The sequence below is a fragment of the Haliaeetus albicilla genome, chromosome 9, assembly GCF_947461875.1.
Source record: "Haliaeetus albicilla chromosome 9, bHalAlb1.1, whole genome shotgun sequence".
Classification (NCBI taxonomy): Eukaryota; Metazoa; Chordata; class Aves; order Accipitriformes; family Accipitridae; genus Haliaeetus; species Haliaeetus albicilla.
The window spans coordinates 35,556,695-35,580,489 of NC_091491.1; the positions used below are offsets into that span (position 1 = coordinate 35,556,695).

Here is a 23,795-nt window from a genome sequence, read left to right on the forward strand (position 1 = left end):
ATCAAGTATACCAAAATACGTTATGTACCTGTACTAGCTGGATTAAGTACTGAGACAGTTTGTCGTCTGTCAAGTACTTCTCTAGACACCGAACTGCAAAAGCTCGCACCATTGGATCTGGATAATTACAGTCCAAAAGCTCCATTGCTTGCTCTGGCTTGATTGGAGGCCAATCTTTTACCAAACAGTACATCTGCGGACAAGAAGCCCGAGCACATTACACACTTGCATTGATTAGGAAGAAGATGTAATACGCAGCTTTTAGAAGGTGTTGTCAGACACAAACTGCATCTAAGTAGAAGCTGTTTACTTGCCAGTCCTCTCTCAATAAACAATTTGGATTAGTTGCCAGCTGACTTGGTTATTTTATCAACTATAAAAAGAATGAAAACAAAACCTCACATTTAACTATAACTGACAAATCAGCAACATAAAGATTCAAGTAATGCCATCAGGAGGAAATCTTAAGACTCAGACTGAGCTGAAGAACAAGAACTATGGACCAGACTGATCAGTCAGTTATAGTGGCAACTTAAATCATCCAAGTTTTCATTCGATGTATCATGCACACATAACGTTTTTAACTTCCAGAAGATTTCTTTAAAATAGCATATTTTAAAGCTTCTTCAAACTTAGAACTAATTCAGTGCTTTATGTTACCTGGGCCACTTCATCTCTAGAATTCCATTTAACAGACAGAAGTAATTTCGGCAGAATTTCTGGAGTATTCACACAATAGTGTCTGTGGAAGAGAAAAAAGTTGTATGTACAAAATGTCATTTTTGCTTCAATAACCATCTACTATGTCCCCCTCAGTCTTGCAACTTTTTCTTCCTTTGTCAGCAGAATCCAAACAAAACCATAAGGTAGTGTCAGGATCCATGCATGAAGGTAACACTGCAGTAACGGGGAAAACGTAAGCAGATTCAACAACTTACTTTTCTCCATGGGCTTATGCACCAAGACATACATTGCAGAATGCTTTAGAAAAGGCTTTTCTAAAACACTAACCCCAACAATACAAAATAAAAAAAAGGGAGCAAAACCAAAGACAATAATGAAAAATTTGGAGTGAATGGGGTGAAGTTTGAATGTGACAACATGGGTTTTACTTTGGTTTTTTAGGGGTTTTTTTTGGGGGGGGTGAGGGAGGGGTTGTTTGGTTTTTTGTTTGGTTTTTTTTTTAAATACCTGTGGCTCCAGAGGAAGTCCTTCTCTTGCTCAGTGATTTCAGACAAAGGATCTCGTGTACATATGGCTCGCAGTTGTTCCTTATCACTTTCTCTTAATTCATTATCTCTAGCTATTCTGTTACTCTGCAGAGAGAAAGTGGTCCATTAGCCCTCCACAGATTTCTTTCTGTTGTCATACAGCATACAGGAAGTATTTTAACAGCGTAGCAACACTTAAACTCTGTATCATGCAATACTATCTTGTTGTTTCCTTTTGTTGTAACTGAGGACTTATAGTTTAGACAGAGAGAGATGAAAGACCAGGCCTTTGATTTCTACAACCACTTTTAGTCACTACTGGGACAAGAAGAGGTACATTTCAACTAAATCAGCTGTGTGGAGAAATAGCAACAGTTGACATCTGATGAACACCACAATGCAGCACAAAATGAAACTGGTCATGTCTGTCTCCAGTTTTGAGATTGTTGAGAGCTGCTGAAAGGAGTGAAAGAATCAGAACTGAAAAAGCAGAACATGGGGGATGAAGCTAGGTAAATAAAAGGTAGAACACTGTAGGAAAGCCTGAGTAACAGAAGACTGGAAAGCATCAACCAGAATTAGTATAGGATATTCCCCCAACAGCACAGAAAACAGAAATGGTACACACTGAAATTAATTTTATCTAAGACTTCATTTATTATAACCAGCTTAGACCAATGGCAGAGGTATTGAAACTACTACTACTTGATTTTTCACAGCTCATGTGCCAAGTTCAATTTTTCTCCTATACTTTCCATTTCTTAGTTCATTTAATATGTTTTTCACAAAGCAACATATGAAATGATGCAGTTTTTGAGGTTTCAACTACAGAATCAATTGCACAGCAAAAAAGAGACATCGTAAGCACCTGATGTTATAGCCTTTGGTATAAAATACAACTGTAATTAACAAGTTTGACACTTAAGATGAAGCTATCCCAAAAATTGTACGGGAGTTGAATAATGGTTTTATAGTGAACTCATGTTTTCACACGTGTTTGATACCTACTACTACAAAAGAATAAACACTTTTCCAAGTTCAAATTGTTTAAACTGTAGAACCACAGTATTTGACCTCTTGTTCTGCTCTTTCCCTTAGCAATTTTTACTAAGCACATTAAACAAGATAAGCAAGAACAAACTGAGCTTTGTCTGACAGTTTTGACAACAGAAATTTTCAACTGGTTGAACTAGTACTTCAAAACAGAAATACCTACATGTCTTTTACAGAAAGTCTTTCCAATGTATCTAGCTTAAAAAAAAAAAAAGAGCTGAAGAACAATGTGAAATTTCCAGGAAGGAGATCAAGGCACCCTTTAAAAGGCGGTGTTATTTTTAAGAATATGCACAAATACAGAAACAGTTGTCAGGTTATACCATGATACAATATCTACTTCAGACTGAAAGTTCCCTACCTTACATTTATCTTTAATTACATAAATTATGTGTTCTCATGATGGGTTCACTACTACTATATGGGAAAAGAATATTCTGGCCTTCAAGCTTTCATCTACCAATATTAAGGTATGAATCAACCAACTCACAGGGTTTTTAGTATCTTGCCCTGTTAGTAGTGTGATAGCATGATATCTTAGTGCACCAACATGGTTTTATTACTGTTCTCAAGCACATGGACTGAACTTAAAGGTGGGAGGAAATTATTCAGGACTACTCTGTGGCACAGGAAAATTTTTAGAACACATTCTTAAATATTATGGTAACAGATACAGTGCAAGTAGCAAAGCCAGAGTCATTCTGTAAGGAAGTTAATGGATAATGACTTTATAATCAGCCTGCTCCTGACCTAAGATCAAATAGTTCATATTGAACAAGCAATTAATTGCACATATTCATCTTGATTCTGAAAGAGTCATCCTAAATAGTAAGTGAAAGTCAAAAAAGTATAAAATGTACCTGCATAGTGGGTCAGAAAGATCATAGTTTAGGTCAAGCCCAGTAGGAAAATGCATTTATCCTGTTGCGGTCAACACCAAAAACTTGAAATTCTATGAATTGTGGGACAGTAAGTTAGATTTAATATTTGAAAATTCTTTCATATTTGAGATATTAATGGACCTATAAATGATCTCTTCTAAGTATGTATTAATGGATTTTAAATGCAGTGTAATGCATTTCAAGGTTAAACAAAAAAGTTACGCTCTTTGTATCATAATGAAGACATTTATATAGAATTCATACCTCAGTGACTGCTTTGCTGATTTTGACCATTTCAGTCGAGCATTTTTTACCTCCTTCAGATATGGCCAATGCTACATACTAATCCAGTATCCAATTTCTGAATGAGTAATAACACATTGCCTTTTAACTACCTAAATATAGTTAACATTACAAACAGCTATAAATATGCACAGTACCTGAATATAGAAAGTTTGGCTTCAGACCTGAAGATACCACACATTAAAAGATAAAGGGGACAAACACAATACTAAGAGATAACTAGTGATGTTAAACTTACCAAGCATTTAATGAAATATGATTTAAGAAAGGATAAGTAATAAGAGGATTTCGGCAGACAAGGAGGGTTGAAAGAAAAGCAGCATGAATAATGAGAAAGTGAGACCAAAGCAGTGATACACAGTTTGCTTCCCTGTCAACTTAGTCACTGATGTAAATAGGCTTTCTCCATGTCTAACCACTAGACCTTCTTTTATGGTATTGTAAGGATTACCACAAAAAAGACATAATTTGAGACTTTATTCTACCTCAGAATTTTGGTTTTTTTAATTGTAAAGAGTAAGTTGATCTTTACTTTGTCACTGAAGTGAGAGCTTATTCTTCTCACCATTTTCTACTTTTGCCTACAGATGGAACAAAACAATGAGTTGAGCATATACAAGCCCAGGTAATAGGCTGTGTTATAGCAAAGGAATGTTATTTACCAAGGAGGCAGCTGTCCTTAAACATTTATTAAGAGCCCTGCAGCACTGCTCATCACAACATATACCATAAGCAGATATGCCACTCTAAGATGGACTTCCTGTAGAGTATCAAGAGAAATCAAATGCCTACAACCCTTTGTTCAAGATATGTTGAGATGGGACTGTTATAAATATCACCAGAATTCCCAGACTGGAGGCTTACTAACACCTACACACTTTTTGGTACAGCGAAACTTTCCACCCCGAGACTCTTCTTCACACAGACCACAATGCTCTCATGGGGAAACTCTCAAGTCTTTGAACCAACCTCCAGTAGAAAATGTAAAACATACCAACTAATTTTACAGCCTTGTCTTTAAATACATAGCATTTTTAGCCTTATTGCTTTTCTTTTTTCTCCTTTTAATCATCCAACAAGTGCTTTTAAGAAAGTGCCAAACCTCACCAAAACGCCAATCATCAACACACAGGTTCTCTCCGTAGAAGAGGGGAGATAAAGGACTACACTCGTGTATGCCAACCAATTCCCTTAAAATTCCCTGTACTTATGGTCCTAACTAGCCCATTAAACAGCCAGTAAAGAGTTATAAGCACCTTTGGATTACACAAGAAAGCCCATCTATAAACAGGAAATTGTAACAAAGAAAAATAGCATCACTGAAGGAGAATGACAACTTTTGGAAAGTTAAATTAAGTAGTTTAGACATCTGAATTAGCGATATAAAAATGTCAAAAATGCCCTAACAGTTTGCACGGTAAGACAGTTTCTCTTTAAAGTGTTTTCGTTGGTCAGTGAAGCATTAAAGAAAGGAAAATATATTACTCACTTTGCTAAACACAAAACAGAAAATTGATTTCTTGATTTTACAATAAATCAGGATATAAGAAAAAAGTTTTCTTTATCATTACTATACTGAGTAAAATAAGTAATTAAAGTAGTAAATAATACTTTCATATTTTAGTAGCTAATCTTGGAAGGGAGTTTGCCTTACCAGCCCCGCATAGCTGTAGTTAAACCCCAGTTCACGTGATATAGTCCAATTGGCATGCTCTTCGATCACCGTCATATCTGGAAATTTTACAGGATTGCTAAACCAATCAAATTCCAGCTCTAAACATGGAGTTTCCTATGTAAAGGAAATTTAAATTACTTCTTCTGTTGAATGATACTAATTAGAATACAGCATATTTTGAACATGTACTCTTAAGGAGGAAGCTCGCATGCAGATAGTTACCTTATTTGGATTCGATCCAGTAACACCAATAGGATTCAACAAATCCTCCAGCCCATGAGGTACTGCCCAAAGATTCAAAGCCATTTTCCCAGATACAAGAGTGTCTGTGTAATCAAACATGTTTATATTTCCCCAAGCCAATGGACAGTGCTCCTTAAAGAGATTAAAAGATGATTTTTCAGGGTCATCTATTAATTACTGCAGAGTAAGTCAGGAGAAATAACATTTTCACCCCAGAGCAAGCTGTTACACTCCCAGATTAGCAGAAAGCAGGTTGTGGAAGCCGTACCATATTTTTCTATCAATGACTGTCATGGCAGTCATTTTGCAAAATGATATCAAAACACGTGCAAACACATGCTAACATATTCCTCACATCAAAATAACTCAAGATGATGGAAAGACGGTTTTGGTTTTTTTTTTTTTACAAGACAGAGACTTTTCACCAAGGCCTGTAGTGACAGAACAAGGGGAACAGTTCTAAACTGAAAGACAATAGGTTTAGATTGGACATAACAAAAAAATTTTTTTTTATAAGGGTGGTCAGACACTAGAACAGGTTGCCCAAAGAACTTGTGGATGCCCCACCCATCCCTGGAAGTGTTCAAGGCCAGGCTGGATGGGGCTTTGGAACAACCTGATCTAGTGGAAGGTGTCCTTGCCCATGGCAGGGGGGTTGGAACTAGATGATCTTTAAGGTCCTTTCCAACCCAAACCATTCTATGATTCTCTAAGATTCGTAAACCTGGTTGTAGACACAAAAACTATATAGTACCTATGACACACACTCAAACCCAGAATGTAATGGTGGCTAGAATTAGATGCAATACATAAATTCTTAAAAATTACTGTTTGAGGTCTTGCATCAAATAGTAATGCAACACAAGTTGTCTTTACTTTAAAAATCAACTCTAAATTCAAGTATAAATATTGCCCTTTTTTAATAAATAGGTAAGCAACATATGGGTTTAGAAACTTGAGTTTAAAGGCATTTGCACCCCAAAACACTAACAATGACCTTTGTGTCTCGCAATACAGTACAGACAGTGTTGAACTGATAAGCTTTTTCCCCGTGTTAATTTCTGACCACAAAAAAAGGTTGTAGTCAGAATAAGATACAAGAAAAGAAAAAACTCCTATTTTAATCAGATTCAAATCAAACATTGCAATAAGACTCATTGTCAGGAAAACATTTACCAAGTATCTTCCCAAACTTGACTTAAGTAACTTTTGTTTGTCAGTGTATTAAAGTGTATTAAGTATTTTACCTCTTTAGCACCCTTCCGGCCTTTAACAGAACAGATAGAAAGGCAGAGCCGAGCAGCACGTGGAAGATCAGGAATGTACATGTCATACAATAGCCATTCATTCCATCTGTAAGATTAAAAAGCAGAATAAAACCAGGTTAAAGGAGAGCATGGAAAGAACTTCATCCAATCAACAGTTATACTAAAACCCATTTGTTATATTCCTGCCTAAACTGTATACGTGTATAAAGAGTACACTTTCTTACTGAAGAAGGGTCCTCCTACGTGCATTTGACACCATATACTCCTTTGGGAATGGAAACTTCCCCAAATAGCCTTCTAACACCAACACTGTTTAAAAAGTCATGCTAGATTCAATTCCTACAAACGTAGTAATAGGTTCATTCACCTTCACTCTTGCAACCCTACTGGCTGCAACTGTCAGCATAGGTACAACCTGAAGATAATGGATTTGCATATGTGCTACATTAATGTAAGGTTTACCTTGTGAAATTATTTTCCACTTCGGGGAAAAAAGCAAGTGGGAAAACATGTGGCATAGCTTTCAGAACTCAGCTAAATTTGAACTGCTGGGAAATAAAAAAATAACTGCAAGATGGGAATATAACACAGAAGTCTAACACAGCAATCCAAAAGAATATTATTTGAGTTAGGAATATTGCATTTATCATAGTAAAAAGAGCACAGATTTGTTCTACTGGAATAAATATTTTGTTTTCATGAACTTCTCTAAGTAGACTTTATCTCTCAGTTGGTAGAACTGTGCTTTTGAAGAGGAACTTTTGAATACAGTTTTTCCTAAGTGGATTGCCATGCTGTATTTTCTCAGTTGGAAGAGGCAGCAGCTTCCAAGGTCAGCATTAATTTTTTCAATGTGTCTGTAGCTACTAAAAGCAAAGTTTTACAAAGAAGTAACTGTCAAAGCCCTTCTCTAAGAAATTGGCAGATAAACCTCAATTCACTTTTCTTACATGTTCATTTTGTATAATACAGATATGTGTAATTATATCCATGTTTTCAAGCCATACCTGTCACCACCTCTCCAAGAAGATTTTCTCTCTAAAACAGTTAAAACTATCAATTCAAGTATAGCTATATTTGGGGAAGCTCAGAGGAAGAAGCTATTTTTCAACAACTGTGTATATTACTAGGCCCTCTAATTATAAAACCTGATTATATTCCTAGAAAATGTACAGACAAAAAAGTTTCAAAGTGTATTAAGAAAGACGTGAAGTCAGACAAAAAATGCAAGTCAAAAGTTACTTCTGAACACATACTTTGCATCTAATCCTAGCAGACACTGAAATTTCATACCTCCTCATTAGTCAAAGTTACAAGAACATCTTTTAGATATTTGTTCTCAAGATGTTTATATAAGCTCATATAAAACTTCTTTTTGCACTTTTAAGTAGATGCATTTTTCCAGATATTGATGGTAGGTCAATTCTCCTGAAAATAAATCAGCCCAGATCTGGCAGTCACTTCCATGTTCGCAAATGATACCCACCTCTCCATACTCAGTGGTTCTGATTTAGAACATACCATGCAACCTCAGTGAAACAAATTTGCAGGTTACCTGACATCGCATTGCCTCATGCTGAAAGTGAAATCTGAACCTGCAACTGGAACACCTGCTATTGATCCACAGTCAAAAACAGAGCTCAGTCACCCAGAGCTATGCTCATTTCACAGTATTAATGAGTAATAATGTTGGAGTTTGAGGCAACTGTAAGTGCACATGTGAACCAGATCTGTTCAGTAAATAAACTATACTATTATATGAGACACAAAAATACTTGTGTTTGAATTAAATTACTTCTATTTATAAATATAGGGATATGTAAAAATATTTTTACAAAACTTAAGGCAAGGAATTCCCACCAAGGAGCTCTACCTGAATAATGGGTAAGTCAAGCCATTACTCCTTCAGTGCTATCATTTATGATGCCCTGGAAGTCAGGTCCTCTATAGTCATTCAAGTATTTAGCTTACCTGGGATTAGAACAAGGTACCCTTTGAGTATTCACATTGTCACACAAAGGTTCCCCTCCATGGTAGATACCTGTTCTAACATAGATCTGAAAACAATGTCATGTTAGTACTGTCTTTGAAACGCTACTGTACACAAATTTTTTCACTGCTATCAACATATACTATGATTACAACATATTATCCTTTTATTTTCATCAAGTAAAAAACAAAAACAAAACTGAAAACCGAACAGCCCCACCACTCCCCAACCCAAATTCATTCATGCTCTGTAAGGTCTGAAGCATACTGTATAAGCATACCCTTCTAGAAAAAAGTGTTTTGGTCTTTTTTCCTCATTAATTGCAAACTAGTTTTTAAAAAAATACAGTAATAAACTTGAAAGGAACACTAAAAAACCCTGGAATTTATTCTCAATTCTTCATGTGTCAAGGCATAGTGGAAAAAAAAGACAGAACAAATTCTAGGAAAGTTAGAGAGCCAGGCTTGTAGTATGTCTTCGATGGAATTGAATCCTACCCACCTTTTCTCATTAATCTCCCCATACCTCCTTTTTCAAAAACAAAGATAGCGGCACACTACCCAGCATCCCCTCATCAAGAGTATTGCCAATTACTGTAATACATTCTTACACGTAATAATTATTTAGAATATAGATAGCAACATAGGTTTTGTTTTTCTATCCATTACATACTTGGCTGAAGTGAACTATGGAAACTGAGTCCTGCTTCTACCAGGCAGATTGTTTAGCTAAATACCACAACTCACACTTTTTAAGTAGTATACAAAAGTTTTCAGATGCTAAAACATGGCTGTATTTTTTAGAATCAACTACTTTAACAGAAAAGAAAACTCAGGAGGGAAACCATGAGCTGCCGAAAACCACATGTGATGCCATACAGCATTTCCCTTACCTTATCTATGTCTCTAATGTTCACATTTACATAGGTTGCACAGAGGATTCTTATTCTGAGAGCGCTATTTATAGTCCAGAGGGATTTGGCTGTAGCTTCTCCATTCATGTAGGGTGTAGCTGTAGAGATACGCCTGGAATAAGATGGCATTGTAAAGGTGTCCAGTGGCAGCTGGGTATATAGGCTTTCCTTAGCCATCAGCATCAGATTGGGCATGCGACCAAGCATTATACAGCTTCTTATATACTGCAAGAAAACAAAACCAAAATCCAGTATGTTTGAAAGTTTACACTCTTGGTAATCTATACATAAAATATTCAGGAAAATATAAAAGTAAAAGCATATTTAAAGAGCTTATTATTGTGTCTGTATGTACGCCCTTCACAATGTTTATAGTTATAGCATCCAACAGTTTAAGTACATTGCTAGGTAGGATCGCACAGCAGCGCTTCATACAGATTTTGAGATACGAATAGCATCTAACAACTGTGGAAGGTTGAACTGGAGACAGAAAACAGAGCTGACAAAATGACAAGTCAGGCTTCTTGTAGTGCTCCTTAGCTCCAGCACAGTGCAGCACAAACAAAGCAGACTGCTTCCAGATTAGAGCTGTTCCTGGAAGCAGCCGAGCTGCTTTTGCATAGCATGCTGTGGTGCAGACCTAGCACAGGTCACACTGATACTCCTAGTCACAGGCAGAGAGCACAAGACAAGTGGCAGACACATTAATTTTTGGTTCAGTTGTGCTTATTAGCTTACGCTCAGCACCGACCCCGACAGACTCTAGCTGTAATGGTGTCCGTTCAGGACTGAGTGCTGAGAGCAAGTAGTCTGGCAACAGTACCACAAAACACAATGCGTTAAGACAGGTCCAGCCCTGGAGTGTAATTAGCAAGCTCTTTTGTGGCACAGTAAAGGCATAGCAGATACTTCTGAAGAAACCATGCTAGATCAAATAGGTCCAGTGTTTGATCTCAAGATGACTGTGCAAAATTATTCACATATGCCTGCACTTGTTCCCCAGCTCCCACAGAACAGAGCTGCTTTTCCCATTATTCAGGATCCCCCCAGCCCCCTTCTCTCCTCCATTGCCCTGGAAGGCAGATCGTCAACCATTTTAGATGAAGGAATGGAAGCTGTTTATTACAACAATACATTCCTCAAAGAGGAAGCAGCAGCAGTCTGTCAGGAAGTCTACAGGGTAACATTGTTGTCTGCTCCAGAGAGGGCTGCTCAGATGCTCTTCTGTCAGCGGTTCTGTCTTACACTCACAGCACTAACAAAACCCAGGCAGTGAAGGACAGACAGCCACAGGGAAGACTTAACAACAATTTGTTTAGTGCTGGAAGTTTATCACTCCTTTAACAAGATCAAAAAATTTAAAGATGTAAGTAACAGGAAAACAAACAGTTTGTTTACTTTTTTCCCACCCCTAAAGGGGGAAGGGACAAGATTCATAGTAGCAACGGTTGCCTCAATTTAACATCTGATTGAATTTCCTTTTGTATTACATCAACGCCATTCAAGCATAACTCATCTCTTGCGATCAGAAATCTAAGCTATTTCTGAAAGTACCTACCACTGTTTTATCACTAATGTTAGAGGTAAACTACTTTATTCAAAGAATAAAAATTACACTAGTGACATAAATTCTAGTTTAAATTACCTTTACACACCCCCCCTTGACGCATATACAGCAACAAATATGCACATTACACTCATGCATTAGCCAATTAGTTTAAAGATACATGCAATTTTACTTCCTATGTTTTGGAATAATTTAGTGAAAAAGCAAGCCATTGATAAAATTGATCACACCTCTCCCCCACAAAGTTGGATTATTTTAGTGTATTTCAAAGTAAGTCCTGTTATGTTACTCACCTTATACTGGCTCAGTGGATATTTTTCCAGCAAGTATTCATCACAGCCACACACTTTTAAAATATATTTGCCCTGGTACTCCAAGACGCAAAGTTTCAGTTGTTCAGATGACAGCAACATACTTCGCGTTTTCTTCCTAATTGCTTCAGCAATAACTTGCTCAGGCACACAGTCATGATTGATTTTTAAGGTGTATTTCTGCTTGTCATTGTTTGGTGAGACTATTACCCATATCACCACTATAATTTGCCCTAGAATAAATGTAAAATAATGTTAGGCCTATCATTTTCAATACAGTTTCAAAACTAACAAACCAAAAAAAAACACCACCGCAAAACAAACAACTGTCACCCCCTCTCACCACAGAGGATTGCTTGCAGTACTACTGAAAGAAGACATAGACAAGATTCATAGCCTAAACTGACAGAGGGTTTACAACTTCTACAAGGAACTACATGTGCTCAGTTTATTTTTTACTCTAGTGTAAATTCGAACTTCTACCCCTTGAGGTTAAGAATATTTTTATTAACCAAATACTACGGACTACTTAGCCTTCAAGAAAACGGCAGTAACCGTTCCACATTTGAGGACTGCAAGATAACTCGGTGATTCAGTATCATTTAATTCCACATTACTGAATGTCAGAGGAAAGAAAAATACAAGGCCAACAAGCCGTTTCTGCCCATTAAAAAAAGTCACCTCTATTTACCAAGTTATATTTCAAGATTCAGTTATTAAAATAGCAAAAAAATGTAATTTTAAGTTTTGTTGTCTTCCTTTTGAATCTACACTGTATCAAGAAAATGATTCTTAATAACTTAAGGTGTAAGATACTGCTAGAGTGTACTAAATACAGCACGTAAAACAGTCATTTACCTAAGTCACCAGCTGTACTCTGATTTCAATCACTGAAAAACATTGTTTCTATCGTAAATATTTATCTTACCTTTATCTAGTTTATTGTATATATGTTTGGGTAGCTCAGGTGAAGACTCTACATTTGGAGGACAGACATATAGCGCTCTACTATGTGGTGCATTGGCATCTCGAAGATCCACTGCTTCTTTACAAACGTTAAGAATATTTCTTCTGAAGTCTTGTACTTCCGGATCCTTAACCATGTCAAATTCACAGACAGGCATGCCGATAGCAAAACCTACAGTATTGAAGAAGCATGAGGAAATAATTGTAACTGGTAATTAAAGCTAAAGATTCCTTCTATCAGTGACAGAAAAAGCATGCTTTAAGCAAAACACACCTAAAATATTTGTGTCAACCACTGGCTTCTACTTGTATAATTGTTTTATTTCATTCAAGAACAATTCAGTTCTAAAGTTAAGTGCACTCTTCAGTCACAAAAAAGAAGACAGGTGTACATTCACTGATGATCCTGGAAGCCTTAAATCGCCACTCTCACAGCTAACACTCCTCCTGAAGGAAAAGGACCAGTAATAAACTGCAGCACAAGGTTTCTGAAGTGGACCAGAGGACCCGTGATGTCCAATTTTTTCTAAAACCCTAGCAGGACTATTGTAGCTATTAGGACCATAATCAACTTTGCTTACAACTGAATGACAGCTATTCAATTTTTTGATGAACTACTATTTAAAAATGTGACAAGCACTCCAAGAGATATTGAACTTAGCTCTTTGGCATAGTGTCATGTAATAAGAGTCCATTTCTCTCAGGTCCTCTGTCTCAGATTAATTCCATTTACTTTAATGAGATCACTTGCATATATAATCATTTATGCATGAATGTTCAAATGGAACCTTTCAATCGTCCTGTTGCATGGTCAGCTAACCACTGTTCTCCCTAAGTCTTGAGCAGGTTAAGCTTTACAAAACAGTTTACCTATGATGCATTCATAACAATTAAATAATGTAACAATTAGGAGCACCCCAGAACAAGTATTTCCAGTTGACAAGTCTCTACCACTGCAATGTACATCTGCTAGCAACTAAAAGGGAGTAGGTATGCTTGTAGTGCCTGAATTTAGATACTTAACCTAGATGCTGAAACATACACTAGCCTCCCTGTGCTTTCTCAGTGGATAATGGAAAATTATAAGCTACTGCAGAGATGATTCAAAACATTACAATTTGTCTCCCCTCTGCCCCTCCAGCCTCAGGTGTTTTTGTTTCCCTTCCCTCCCCATACTCTTTTTGTAGGAAAGGGGAGGGGGGGGAACACCTCATTTCTGAAATTTTACTTTCTAAGCAAGATAGAGCAGTATTAAAACGTGTTCTATCGCAAATGTGGTTTAAGATTTGTAATTAAATCCAGAATTTTCAATTCTGTAAACTTCAAAACAAATTAAGATTGACTTCCCAAACAACAGAACGGGCTTTGCTCTGCAATAATACGAAATCCTGCTAATAAGAGACAAGTAAAAAGTATCTTCTAACCCACATACAACTACAAATACGTACAAAGCAAAGACTTTACATGTGAATGGAACAGAACAGCAAAAAAGTTTAATTCACAGTTTACAAATGTCAACTTTAGTATGATCAGCATCTTTGCACATTTCATGCAACAACTGACAGTTACAAAATGTAAACTTAGATACACATAACAAACAACCCATTTCGATTCTTTGTTTTGTATTTTGAAGAGAAGAAGCCCGTTAAACAGATTAGCTGTGGTTAAATAAAGATAATCTCACCTATTTCTCTATTAAGAATCTTTTCTTCTCTGTTACCTACTGGTTCAATGACTTTTAGAAAAGGCTGAAATAGTCGCAGGTCACAAAGTCTCCGTGTTTCATCAAAAAATTCTTCTCTTTCTGCTTCTTGCGTAACACTTACAAAAATGTAAGAAGATTCATCTTGAAGGAGCTGATAGAGAGGGTATTTTCTTGCTTCTTTGAAGAGTTCATGTTTAATAGTTAGTAAGGTGGCCTCACGGAGGCATTCTAGAGTCACTATCATTCCATTTGGGAGAAGACACTCCACAAGGATCCTCGGTGGCATCAAGTGGATGCCCCATAGTTCACCAGATGATGGTCGTGGAGGCATTTTTAAGTCTTTAGATAACTCTGTACTGTAAGTTTTTCAAGCAGTGATTCGTATGAGTAAACCTAAGTAAAAATCAGAAATTTAAATGTTAAATTTAAAATATGACCATCACAAGGAATTTCAGACAAAATTGTTCAAACATCACTTATAACTGTAGAAGAATATTCATGGGCATATTTTACATAAATTTGTTCAAACTGATGTCTAATGAACTTGTATTTGATGTAAATATCTACTCAAATGAACCAGTTAATAGCAGGATCACATTAGTTTGGAAAAAAATGCCAATATGCATATAGTCTTTAAAAAAATAGAGGCTTTTTTAACCCCAAGTTTATAATTTACAATTAGAACACTTAAATAGCATGGGGGATGAAAATACCTAATATTTGAATTATTATTACAGCAATTTTAAAACAAATCTCAAACTCAGTTCTTCACATTTTTAATTTGGAAAGAGAAATATTTATCATTTGGATGAGATACAAACCATCAGCTCTGCCCAGCTTCGCCAAACTAATGCTTCAATTTTTTTTACATTTTTTCTCATCCCAAACCTCTTAAGTATTCAAACAGCACTAACAACAGTTATAAGTATTTACTAAAACCCTCTAAACTTGATTTTAAGAATCCATGTACACATAAAACTTGGCCTTAGCTTTTTGAGATCAGTATAATCTACTTACACCAGCAACAAACCCTTTTCTCCATGTATGAGAAAGAAGAACTGAGCTCCATTAACACTTTTTGGTTGGGCTTGTTTTATTTAGAATCAATTCCCTGTTCTAGTTTCATTTGGCAGCCACACAAATGTCTTTGCCAAGCCAAAGGAAAGGAGGGGAACACTTGTCTGACCTTCTAGCAGCACTGCCTTATGCCACCTTAGAGTAGGTACAAGAAAAATTGTATCTGGACAGAGCAGAGATGTCTTATAGCCCAGTGGCCAAGAACAGATGCCAAAAAAAGAGCAGAAGAGAGAACATTCCATGTTACAAAATATTTGCTTTTCTTTGTTCTGAAGCCTGCTACTTTCACCTGATATCCTAGATCTCTTGTAATGAAATGAAGTTCTTCACCTTTGCATTCATTGCTCTTAATTCTAGAGATCCATCAAGTCCTCCCCACTACTACTTTTCCATAATAGTCCCAGATTATTTAGTCCTTCTCTGCCCAAAAGTCATTCTATATTTTTGTTAATCCTTGTCACCTTCTCTGTATCTCTTCCACCTTTACCATACCTTTTTTGCCAAGTAGAGGGGGAACGACTATATTTGCACACTACATTCAAGATCCAAACTGAGCACACATTTACACAGTGACTTTATATTTTCTACTGCTTTCCTAGTAAGTTGCTTTTCTGACCATCACTGAGCAGCAAGGCATTTTCACTGAACAACATACCATAGACCTAAGCTCTCATTGCAGAATAGTAAGTTACCACAAAGGCCATCATACATTATGCAAATCTCAGAGTGCATTACTTATACTTAGCCTGTAGTTTCATTAACTTCAGCATGTACATTATGAGAGAGTGTAATAACATCAACAGACATCTAATGTGCAGTCCATCATCCACATGCCTCCTCCATCAACCAAGTGTCCTGAAAGCACAGGGCTAGGATAACTACAAGGCTACTATTCTAAAGCCATTCTTCGTCACCTTTTAAGTCAAACACCCTCTTAAGACTGCCCCTCTATCTTAGTTTCTTAACAGAAAGGAGGGAAAAGCCCAAACCAACAGCTTCACATCTCTTCTGTTTCACCAGCTTTCTGAAAGCTCTCACTGTGGAAAAGCAATGAATGCTATGCTTGCCCTTTGCTCAGCAATTTTTTTTAACAGATATATAAAAATACATTTTATGTGTACATATAAAGTTATAAATATATTTAAAAATTCTATATATGTCAAAAAATAAAACCATGATTCTCATTTCTGCACTTCTATGCCTTGGTACTTATTTTCTGAAAAGTCTTCTTCCAAGTACATCCAGTACCTGCTTTTGCCACACTTCAGTTCTTAAAAAGAAGTATTAGAATGAAAATGGTGTTTTCCCAAATCCACAGCTTCCTAAGCAACTCTAAGTAGCAATAGGGTTGTCTTTTTTTAATCCCTCCTTTGTAGTTGTAGTTTGGGCTTTTAAAAATATCAACAAAAGTACTGAAGTGCCACTGCAGGTTTAGAAAAATGCTTTTCCACTAACACCTCATGCATATTTAGAAGGGCTTTGCAACTGACTTTTTTAAAAAGAGCTTAAAGAAGCTATTTTATTTTCCTCATCATTGTAAGAGTCGCAGTGAGCAGATGCTGAAACGGAAAGTTCTAAGCACACTCACAGTGTATTTAAAAGAGCCAAACTTGGAAAGCTTACCAATTACAGAACATTACAAGTGAACCCAAATAACACCATTTAGAGTAACTTGGAGAATTCTGGATTACTGATAACTATCCTCAGTTTACAGATAAAAAGAAATACACAGAATGTTAAATAGCATCTTGTTGACTGAACAAAGCATGTATGGAGAGGGAGTCTTGTTCGAGTGAATCACATGCTTATTTGCATTTCTTAATTACAAGCATAGGCAGAAACACATTACTGTTAAGACATATACCAGCATTAAAAAAACCAAAACAAGAACATGCAGTCATAAGAACTTTTCTGTCCACGCATACAAACAATGATAATATAGATGGACCACAATCAAATTAAATATTCACAACACAGACTGAGTTTATACCAGCAGTCTTTTAAGTTCTGTTCCACAATCCTGTTGAGGCTCCTCTGAACAGATAGTTTTAAGAGCCCATCTTCTCCCTGCCCAAGGCATGTGTTCTCATTCTTCATCATGCTGGCACCAGTGCTCCTTGAGCCAGCTTGTTACAGGGTCAGATGGATTAAAGTGGCAGAAAACGACTCACTTTTCCTTTCTTGGGCTAGCTTCTGCTGGTTTAGCTGCCTTATTGAGATCATCATGGAGTCAGAGGAACACCAGCATCCACACAGGGGACTGAGCATGACTGCAGCAGTGCTGAGCTAGTTCAGCTTCAAGAATGGTGGTTCCTTCCACTACAACTTTTTCCTCCCTCCCCACCAATAATTGCAAATAAAGAAACAGAGGCATGGCTGGGACACACACATATTAAATCCTTTTAGACAAGTATCTTTTCAAAATAAATATCAGCCTTGGCTTTTTAAATAATTTCAAATGTTAAACAACAACTCAACACCATTTCTTTAAAGATTTGCAAACGGTCCAAACAGGACACCCCAAAACCTACACTCTTTTTAGAGCAACTGCACCAAAACAGCAGCATTTGTTTTAAACTGGGGTACAAACATGTGCTGGAACAGTGCATATAGTCATACTGTGTGCACATTCATTTTACTTGCACATGTAAGCACGCCTCCAGGGTTTGGATTTGGAAAGTAAAAATGTAAACAGAAACAGTTTTGAAGTATAGTTGGCAGCTTGTATTTCTGTGTACACTTCCAAATCTGGAAGGCTGCCTGCAATAAATAGAACCAATTATGTTCTTTGACAGTAAAAGGACTATAATTTTAAGAGAAATCTAGGGCGATGTTATTTAAATCCAAATAAGGGTACACGCAAATACTTGAAATGAACACTGCATCACACCTGCAATCCCTGACCTTCCAAAAACACCTTAAAACTTTTTTCCCCCCTGCCAAAAACTTTGGGATACCACAGATGGTCAGAAAGGCCAAACTCAAAACCACCCACTGATCAAATCACATTCTTTTCAACTCATTATGGCCTTCCTGATCCATTCACGATGTTCTCCATCACCAACCTTGCTAAGCACCCAACCTAGAAATGATCAAATTTTGAAACTCCATTCAAAAATAATAACTATACGTGGAGGAAGAAAGAGGGAAGTTAAACAACATACCTCCCAAAATACAAATCCTACTTGCTTCCAGATACTCTTATCATATTAATGCTAATTTATATAATCTATTTTCTTACAGGATAGAAATCAGCTATAGTCCAATATAGTCCCTTATTTAGAATCAGAGATTCCAAGTTTAGAAAATTTGGGTTTGGTAAACTATGGCAGTTTTTTCACCTCACAGCACTGAGTTGTGCGGAACTACGACAGCATGGTTAACTCCATTTCATTCTACTGAGTATTTTATTACAAGTTACAGCCTACAATTATTTTTCTAATGCATTCTTGACAACATACAAATATGTTAACTCTGAAAAAGTTTACATGAGACCATTATAATGTCTGCTGCTACTTCTGAAAAGAATTCCTTCCCCTTGAGGAATGGGGCTCAATGAGGGAGAAATTCAGGAAGAATTGTACTGCAGGAGAATTAATACTGGTTCCTAACATTAGTACTCAAAGTAGTACTTTCTGTGTTCATAATTAAAGCAACCTAAGCTTGGGACAAATTAACTTAAGTCAAAACCCCACATGTATTTTCCCCTAAAGACATGTGAGGCTACTGCAGCTGTTTTTACCACACTTTTACACATAAAAGCCCTGTGCATCTATAGCTCAGCAGGACAACCTGGCAGTATTTTTTCTGCTGTAAGGTTTTTTTGTACATTAACATTTTGCCAGAAGAATCTCTAACAGGAGCATCACTGATCTAAGTTTTATATATCTTGCTAAAAGGAAGGACTGTCACCCTTCAGTACAGATGGAATCTACATTACAAAAACGAGCAAACAAGAAGTGACCTTTCATGAGCTCTTCTATCAGAAAGTGTGGAGAACCCTTCCTTGCTAAGAGAACACTCATTTTTACAGATTATCTGTTTACAGATTAGATTAAGTGAATTGATTTTCACTGTCTAGAGATTACTCACAAACATTCTACCAACTCCCCCCAAATATCAATATTTAGCAATTAAGGGGGAGAGAGAGAGATACACCACAGTTAACTGGTAAGGCTTTTTTCTTCTGTTTTGTAAACTACCTGTAAGCATGTTCTCCAAAGAGAAGAATTCCACCTAACATTAACACATATGTCTTGTAAAGCAGGTGAAGACCCACTGTGCAAATCTGTGGGCCAGCCTAGTGGGAAAAAAAATTTTTGTTTACTTTAGGAGACTTATCATTAAGGTTGTCTTTCATTAGCACAAGTACCTACAGTTACTCTTCACACTCGGCAAGAAGGAAATTCTTTTATCTATGATATACCAACTAGCAAGAAAACTAGCAAGCACAGAAGGAAGTAAGAAGTGTACATAAGTGTACTGTGCTGTAATACTGTATTAAATGTATAAAGTATGGGATGCTTATGCAAAGAGGTACACATTCCAGTGACAGAGACAACTGAATAATTTTCCATTGCTATAAACATCAGCTAGTGTTTCAAAATCGATTCAAAAGGATAGACTGAACACTCAATACAATTTTATCAGTCCATACTTGAAACTGAGTTAGTCATTCAGTAAACTACTATGCTTTAATTGAAGTCTGTTAGTTTTTCCAGTCACAAGACAAATCCCATTACATTGCTGTCATAGACAAGACATAGCAATGTTTTATAATAATTTGCAGTATTTTCGGTATGAAAGAGCTGCTCACTAGGATTTATGTCTACATGTGATTTCTTTTCCAGGTAGAAGTTTCCTCTAGACTTTTAGCATTACCTTAAGAGAAAAAAAAAAAAGGTCTTTTACTCATTAAACAATCCAACTATGTTTACAGATTCCAATTTACTGCGAACTCACGTGTAGGTTATATGATTTTCTTTATTCTCTAACAAACCGACAGAAATACCAGCTACAGCTACATCCCCAAATAAGCTTTTTTAAACTTCTGTGGAATCCCCAAAACAAGGCAGGGGGGGAGGGATGGATAAAAAAAATTCTTGGGACAAGAGTAACACTTTTCAGAATGCAAAACATTTCAAACTTCCTAGAGACCAACATGTTTTATTGTCATTTTCAGACACATCAGGCACTCCAAAACTCACCACGAAGAGAACTGGGCAGAGTTGCCTGTCTAATTTTGCTGCTGTCCAAACCTGCTGTGTGGTGACAGTAAGACTGCCCCGGACTAGATATTTTCAGTACTGTCCTTTTGTTCTTCCTGCTTGCCAAGCTGGCATTTTTCCAAAATCCAGGAAGACTAGTACAAAGATGTCTGAAATTGTGCTCTATGAAAACATTATTACACACAGATTTAAACAGTAGAAATATTGCCTTGTTTAGAATAGAAAGCAGGAGACTGTTGTATTGCAGTTATGTCTTCTAAGTATTGCTTTCATCCTTTTTTCACAGAAAAGGCACAAATACGCAGAATTTCTTATCTGATCACAAACAGCAGCTCAAGGGAAACAAACAAACAGAAGGATTTAACACTGTCGAAAACACATCTTAGTGTTTTAGTTTCCTTCTGAAACAGGAAATTTTATTTGTAGTCACCTACTTCTTCCTCCCTGCAAATAACAGTGCTGAGTACCTTTGCCTCATTCTAGACACAGCTAAAAAGCCCCTAACGTTATTGGTAGCATCTGTAGAATTATAGTACAGCAGAAATACAAGATCATTCTTTCCCGTGGATGTAAAATCTCACTGGAAATTAGTGAAAAGAAGTTTCGGTTTAGTTAGATATGAGAACATGGGTTGACTATGTTTTAAAGCTGTTTTCTTTAAAATTATCTTACATGCAGATTGTGTTTGTTTGTTTCAGAATATAGCATTCTTGGATTCTGGTTGTAGTGACTTTCAGATACCATAAATAAAATTAATGGCAAGGTCACCCTGGGGAAAAACAAACAAACAAACAAACTCGCTATAAAGTATTGCCCAAGAGGGTTTTTTTATATATTTTATATATGTATATATATAATGTTACTGAAAAAATACAGGATCAAACAGCTGAAACAAAACCAAGATGAACAGTTTAAAAAGATTTACTATTGCTAGACTCTTCCCCCCCCGACACCCAAGAAAACCAAAACACCTTTGTAAATTCTTATTTTCAAATCCCCTTGCTCACCCTCCCCCATCCATGCAGGCATATTGTTTATAGCTTCACTCACTATCTGGGAGCCATGAAAACAGGATCACAAGAAAGAAACATTTGCACATTGCTGGTGACCTCTACAACTCCCACTACGATTGTGCTTTTTCCCTAGGGATCCCATGACATACCAAGAGCAGAATGTCCGTCCTAGAACATTTTCTTCCAGTTAAAGGCAGATTATCCCCCCGCCCCCCCTTTGTTAAACAAAGGAAAGCCTGGAATTAAATCTTCCTTTTTAGTCCAAAATCATTAAGTAATTCCATTTCTAGCTTCACCTCAAACGAAAGGAGTTTGTTACTTATAGAAGACTGGTAGTCATAAAGCACAAAGAATTAGAAAAGCAACGCATCTTCTCTTTAGACTTCACATATCTGCTTACTCATTATTTCAATGATTAGCTTGGCTTGCTATGTAGCAGGATGAGAATTACTCTCCCACTTGGCTTTTTTCTGGTTGGAGCTGTTCCTCCACAGCTAGGTGTGCGCTCTGAAGCTCAGGGAGCGGCACTCAAATTCTTTCACGTTCTTTAAATCAAAAGTCTTGAAGTTCGGCAACAAAATCAGAGCAACATGCCATCTCATACCGATAGAAATAAGGTTTTTCTTTGATTTCGTATTTTTCTTTAATACTCTTTTATATGGGAGGCAAACATTTTTTTAAGTGAACATCAGAAGGACCATGAAGTAAAAGCACACCACAAACAACATTCTGCTCCTTGCTACAAATATTAAGGGCTTCAATGCCAGTTTTCACATGCAGAAGTGTTTTGCTTCTGGAAATTAGCACAAGACAATGTAAACAGAAGATTACTTAAGAATGCCATTCATGAAACTACACTAGATAGGTAACAAAAGCTGAGCTTTGAGTATATCAAAATATAAAACTCCACCTTAAATAATGCTGTTTACTTTTCTTTCCATGTTTCTTCCCATCCTCCCACCTTCCCAGGATATTTGGAACCCAGACAGTAAACAGGATCTTTAAAAACAGGAAGCACTGGCACACAGACAAGGACAAGGACCCGGAGCAGAATGAATCCAGGTGTTCTGCATTCTGGTCTAGTCTGAATCTTCACCCAACATGAGCAGCTGTGTAGCAGAGCCATAACTCCGATACTGGGCCTTTTCCTGGTGCTCATCTCCCCCAGGCATGTCACCTTGGCTTTTAGAAGTAACTCTCTCTGCTGCAGCAAGATAAACCTCCAGTTGCATTGAAAAAGAGGAAATATTTCCTCTCACACTGTCCCTACCTAGAAGGGCAGGGAAAAACTGCAATAAACCACCAGACTCCTCACACCCCTACACTTGCCTTCCTACCACAAGCAACAGTATGAAGAGCGTTCAGCCTACAATGTTCACCCAACCGGCTCCTCTAGATGGAAGGCAGAGAGAGATGTGCGTTCATAAGAAAATTTGACTGAGATTAGGCCCACTCTATTTCTAAATTTACATCCATCTTTACTCAAAAGATCCACCATGTGAGCCCTTCCTTTACTAAGAAGCAGCTGAAAAAGACATCAAACTCAGACTGACTTACAACATATTGTGTACTTCCCATGTAACATTTCTTAGGCAGGAGTTGGACAACTTTAAATTGAGACAAAGTGTTTCTTCCATACTAAATTACTCCAGACCCTGAAAGCAACTAATGTGTGAAAAAAACAGGTTTGGAGTGGCAGTGGATAGCATTATTTTTGCAACTTTGCAGATTTTTAATATTAAGCCATAGAACAGTGAACTGGAAGACAGAAATTTCTGTTTGCAATCCAAGTGCAAATTAGCTTTCAATTTATTCTATCTTAACTGACTTCTGCAGCCAAACAGCATTTTTAGAAGTATGAGTTTAGTCTGCATGGACTTACTGAATTCCATTAGCAAAAATCATTATCTTTTATTTACTGGCAAACAGAGGATGGGATGCAACTTCACTTTTGATAGAGCATTTGTAAGGAACCAAATGCCTCAGCAAAAGCCATGGAAGTAGGGTTGGTTTTCTCTTTGTTTAAGCTCCTGAACTGAAAAAACAAAACAACACATTCTCCATTGAGGTATTTCTTAACCCCCTTTTTAAAACCATTTGTTGAGAGAAGGAAGTTTGTGGCAGAGTTAACACAAAGGCACAGCCACCATAATGAAAAATTTCAATTCTGCAGCTAAACACTCTTGCCCTATAAACAGCTGAAATTAATATAATTCTTAAATTGTTCCACGTGTCTTTGTATAGGACAAGATAGCAGGCAAACAAATCCAGTTCCTTGCAAACCCTGCCCTGTAGAAGTAGTTGCCTACTTCTACATAAGCTATAATCACAACAGCAAAATACCATGGCATTTCAAGAGTCAGTTAGAAATAATGAAGTACTTACTCCCCA

The 23,795-nt window shown here is 36.9% G+C and overlaps 1 protein-coding gene across 5 annotated transcripts in view; it reads right to left on the reverse strand.

The window, feature by feature from the left end:
- Positions 1-23,795, reverse strand: part of PIK3CA (phosphatidylinositol-4,5-bisphosphate 3-kinase catalytic subunit alpha) — a 69,721-nt gene that overhangs the window by 16,916 nt on the left and 29,010 nt on the right. For 4 of the 5 annotated variants that reach the window (XR_011326232.1, XM_069792679.1, XM_069792677.1 and 1 more), the window contains 11 exons: positions 14,066-14,479; positions 12,344-12,553; positions 11,398-11,648; positions 9,517-9,762; positions 8,606-8,691; positions 6,614-6,719; positions 5,346-5,498; positions 5,103-5,237; positions 1,192-1,316; positions 661-742; positions 29-193 (listed from right to left, as the gene is read on the reverse strand). Coding sequence is in view for 4 of the 5 variants with exons in the window: in XM_069792679.1 (XP_069648780.1) it covers positions 29-193; positions 661-742; positions 1,192-1,316; positions 5,103-5,237; positions 5,346-5,498; positions 6,614-6,719; positions 8,606-8,691; positions 9,517-9,762; positions 11,398-11,648; positions 12,344-12,553; positions 14,066-14,417 (1,911 nt within the window). In the remaining variant the exon portion in view is untranslated. Of the gene's footprint in view, positions 1-28; positions 194-660; positions 743-1,191; positions 1,317-5,102; positions 5,238-5,345; positions 5,499-6,613; positions 6,720-8,605; positions 8,692-9,516; positions 9,763-11,397; positions 11,649-12,343; positions 12,554-14,065; positions 14,480-20,370; positions 20,978-23,795 lie in introns of those variants that run through there. The other variant, XM_069792678.1, reaches the window with a different exon arrangement.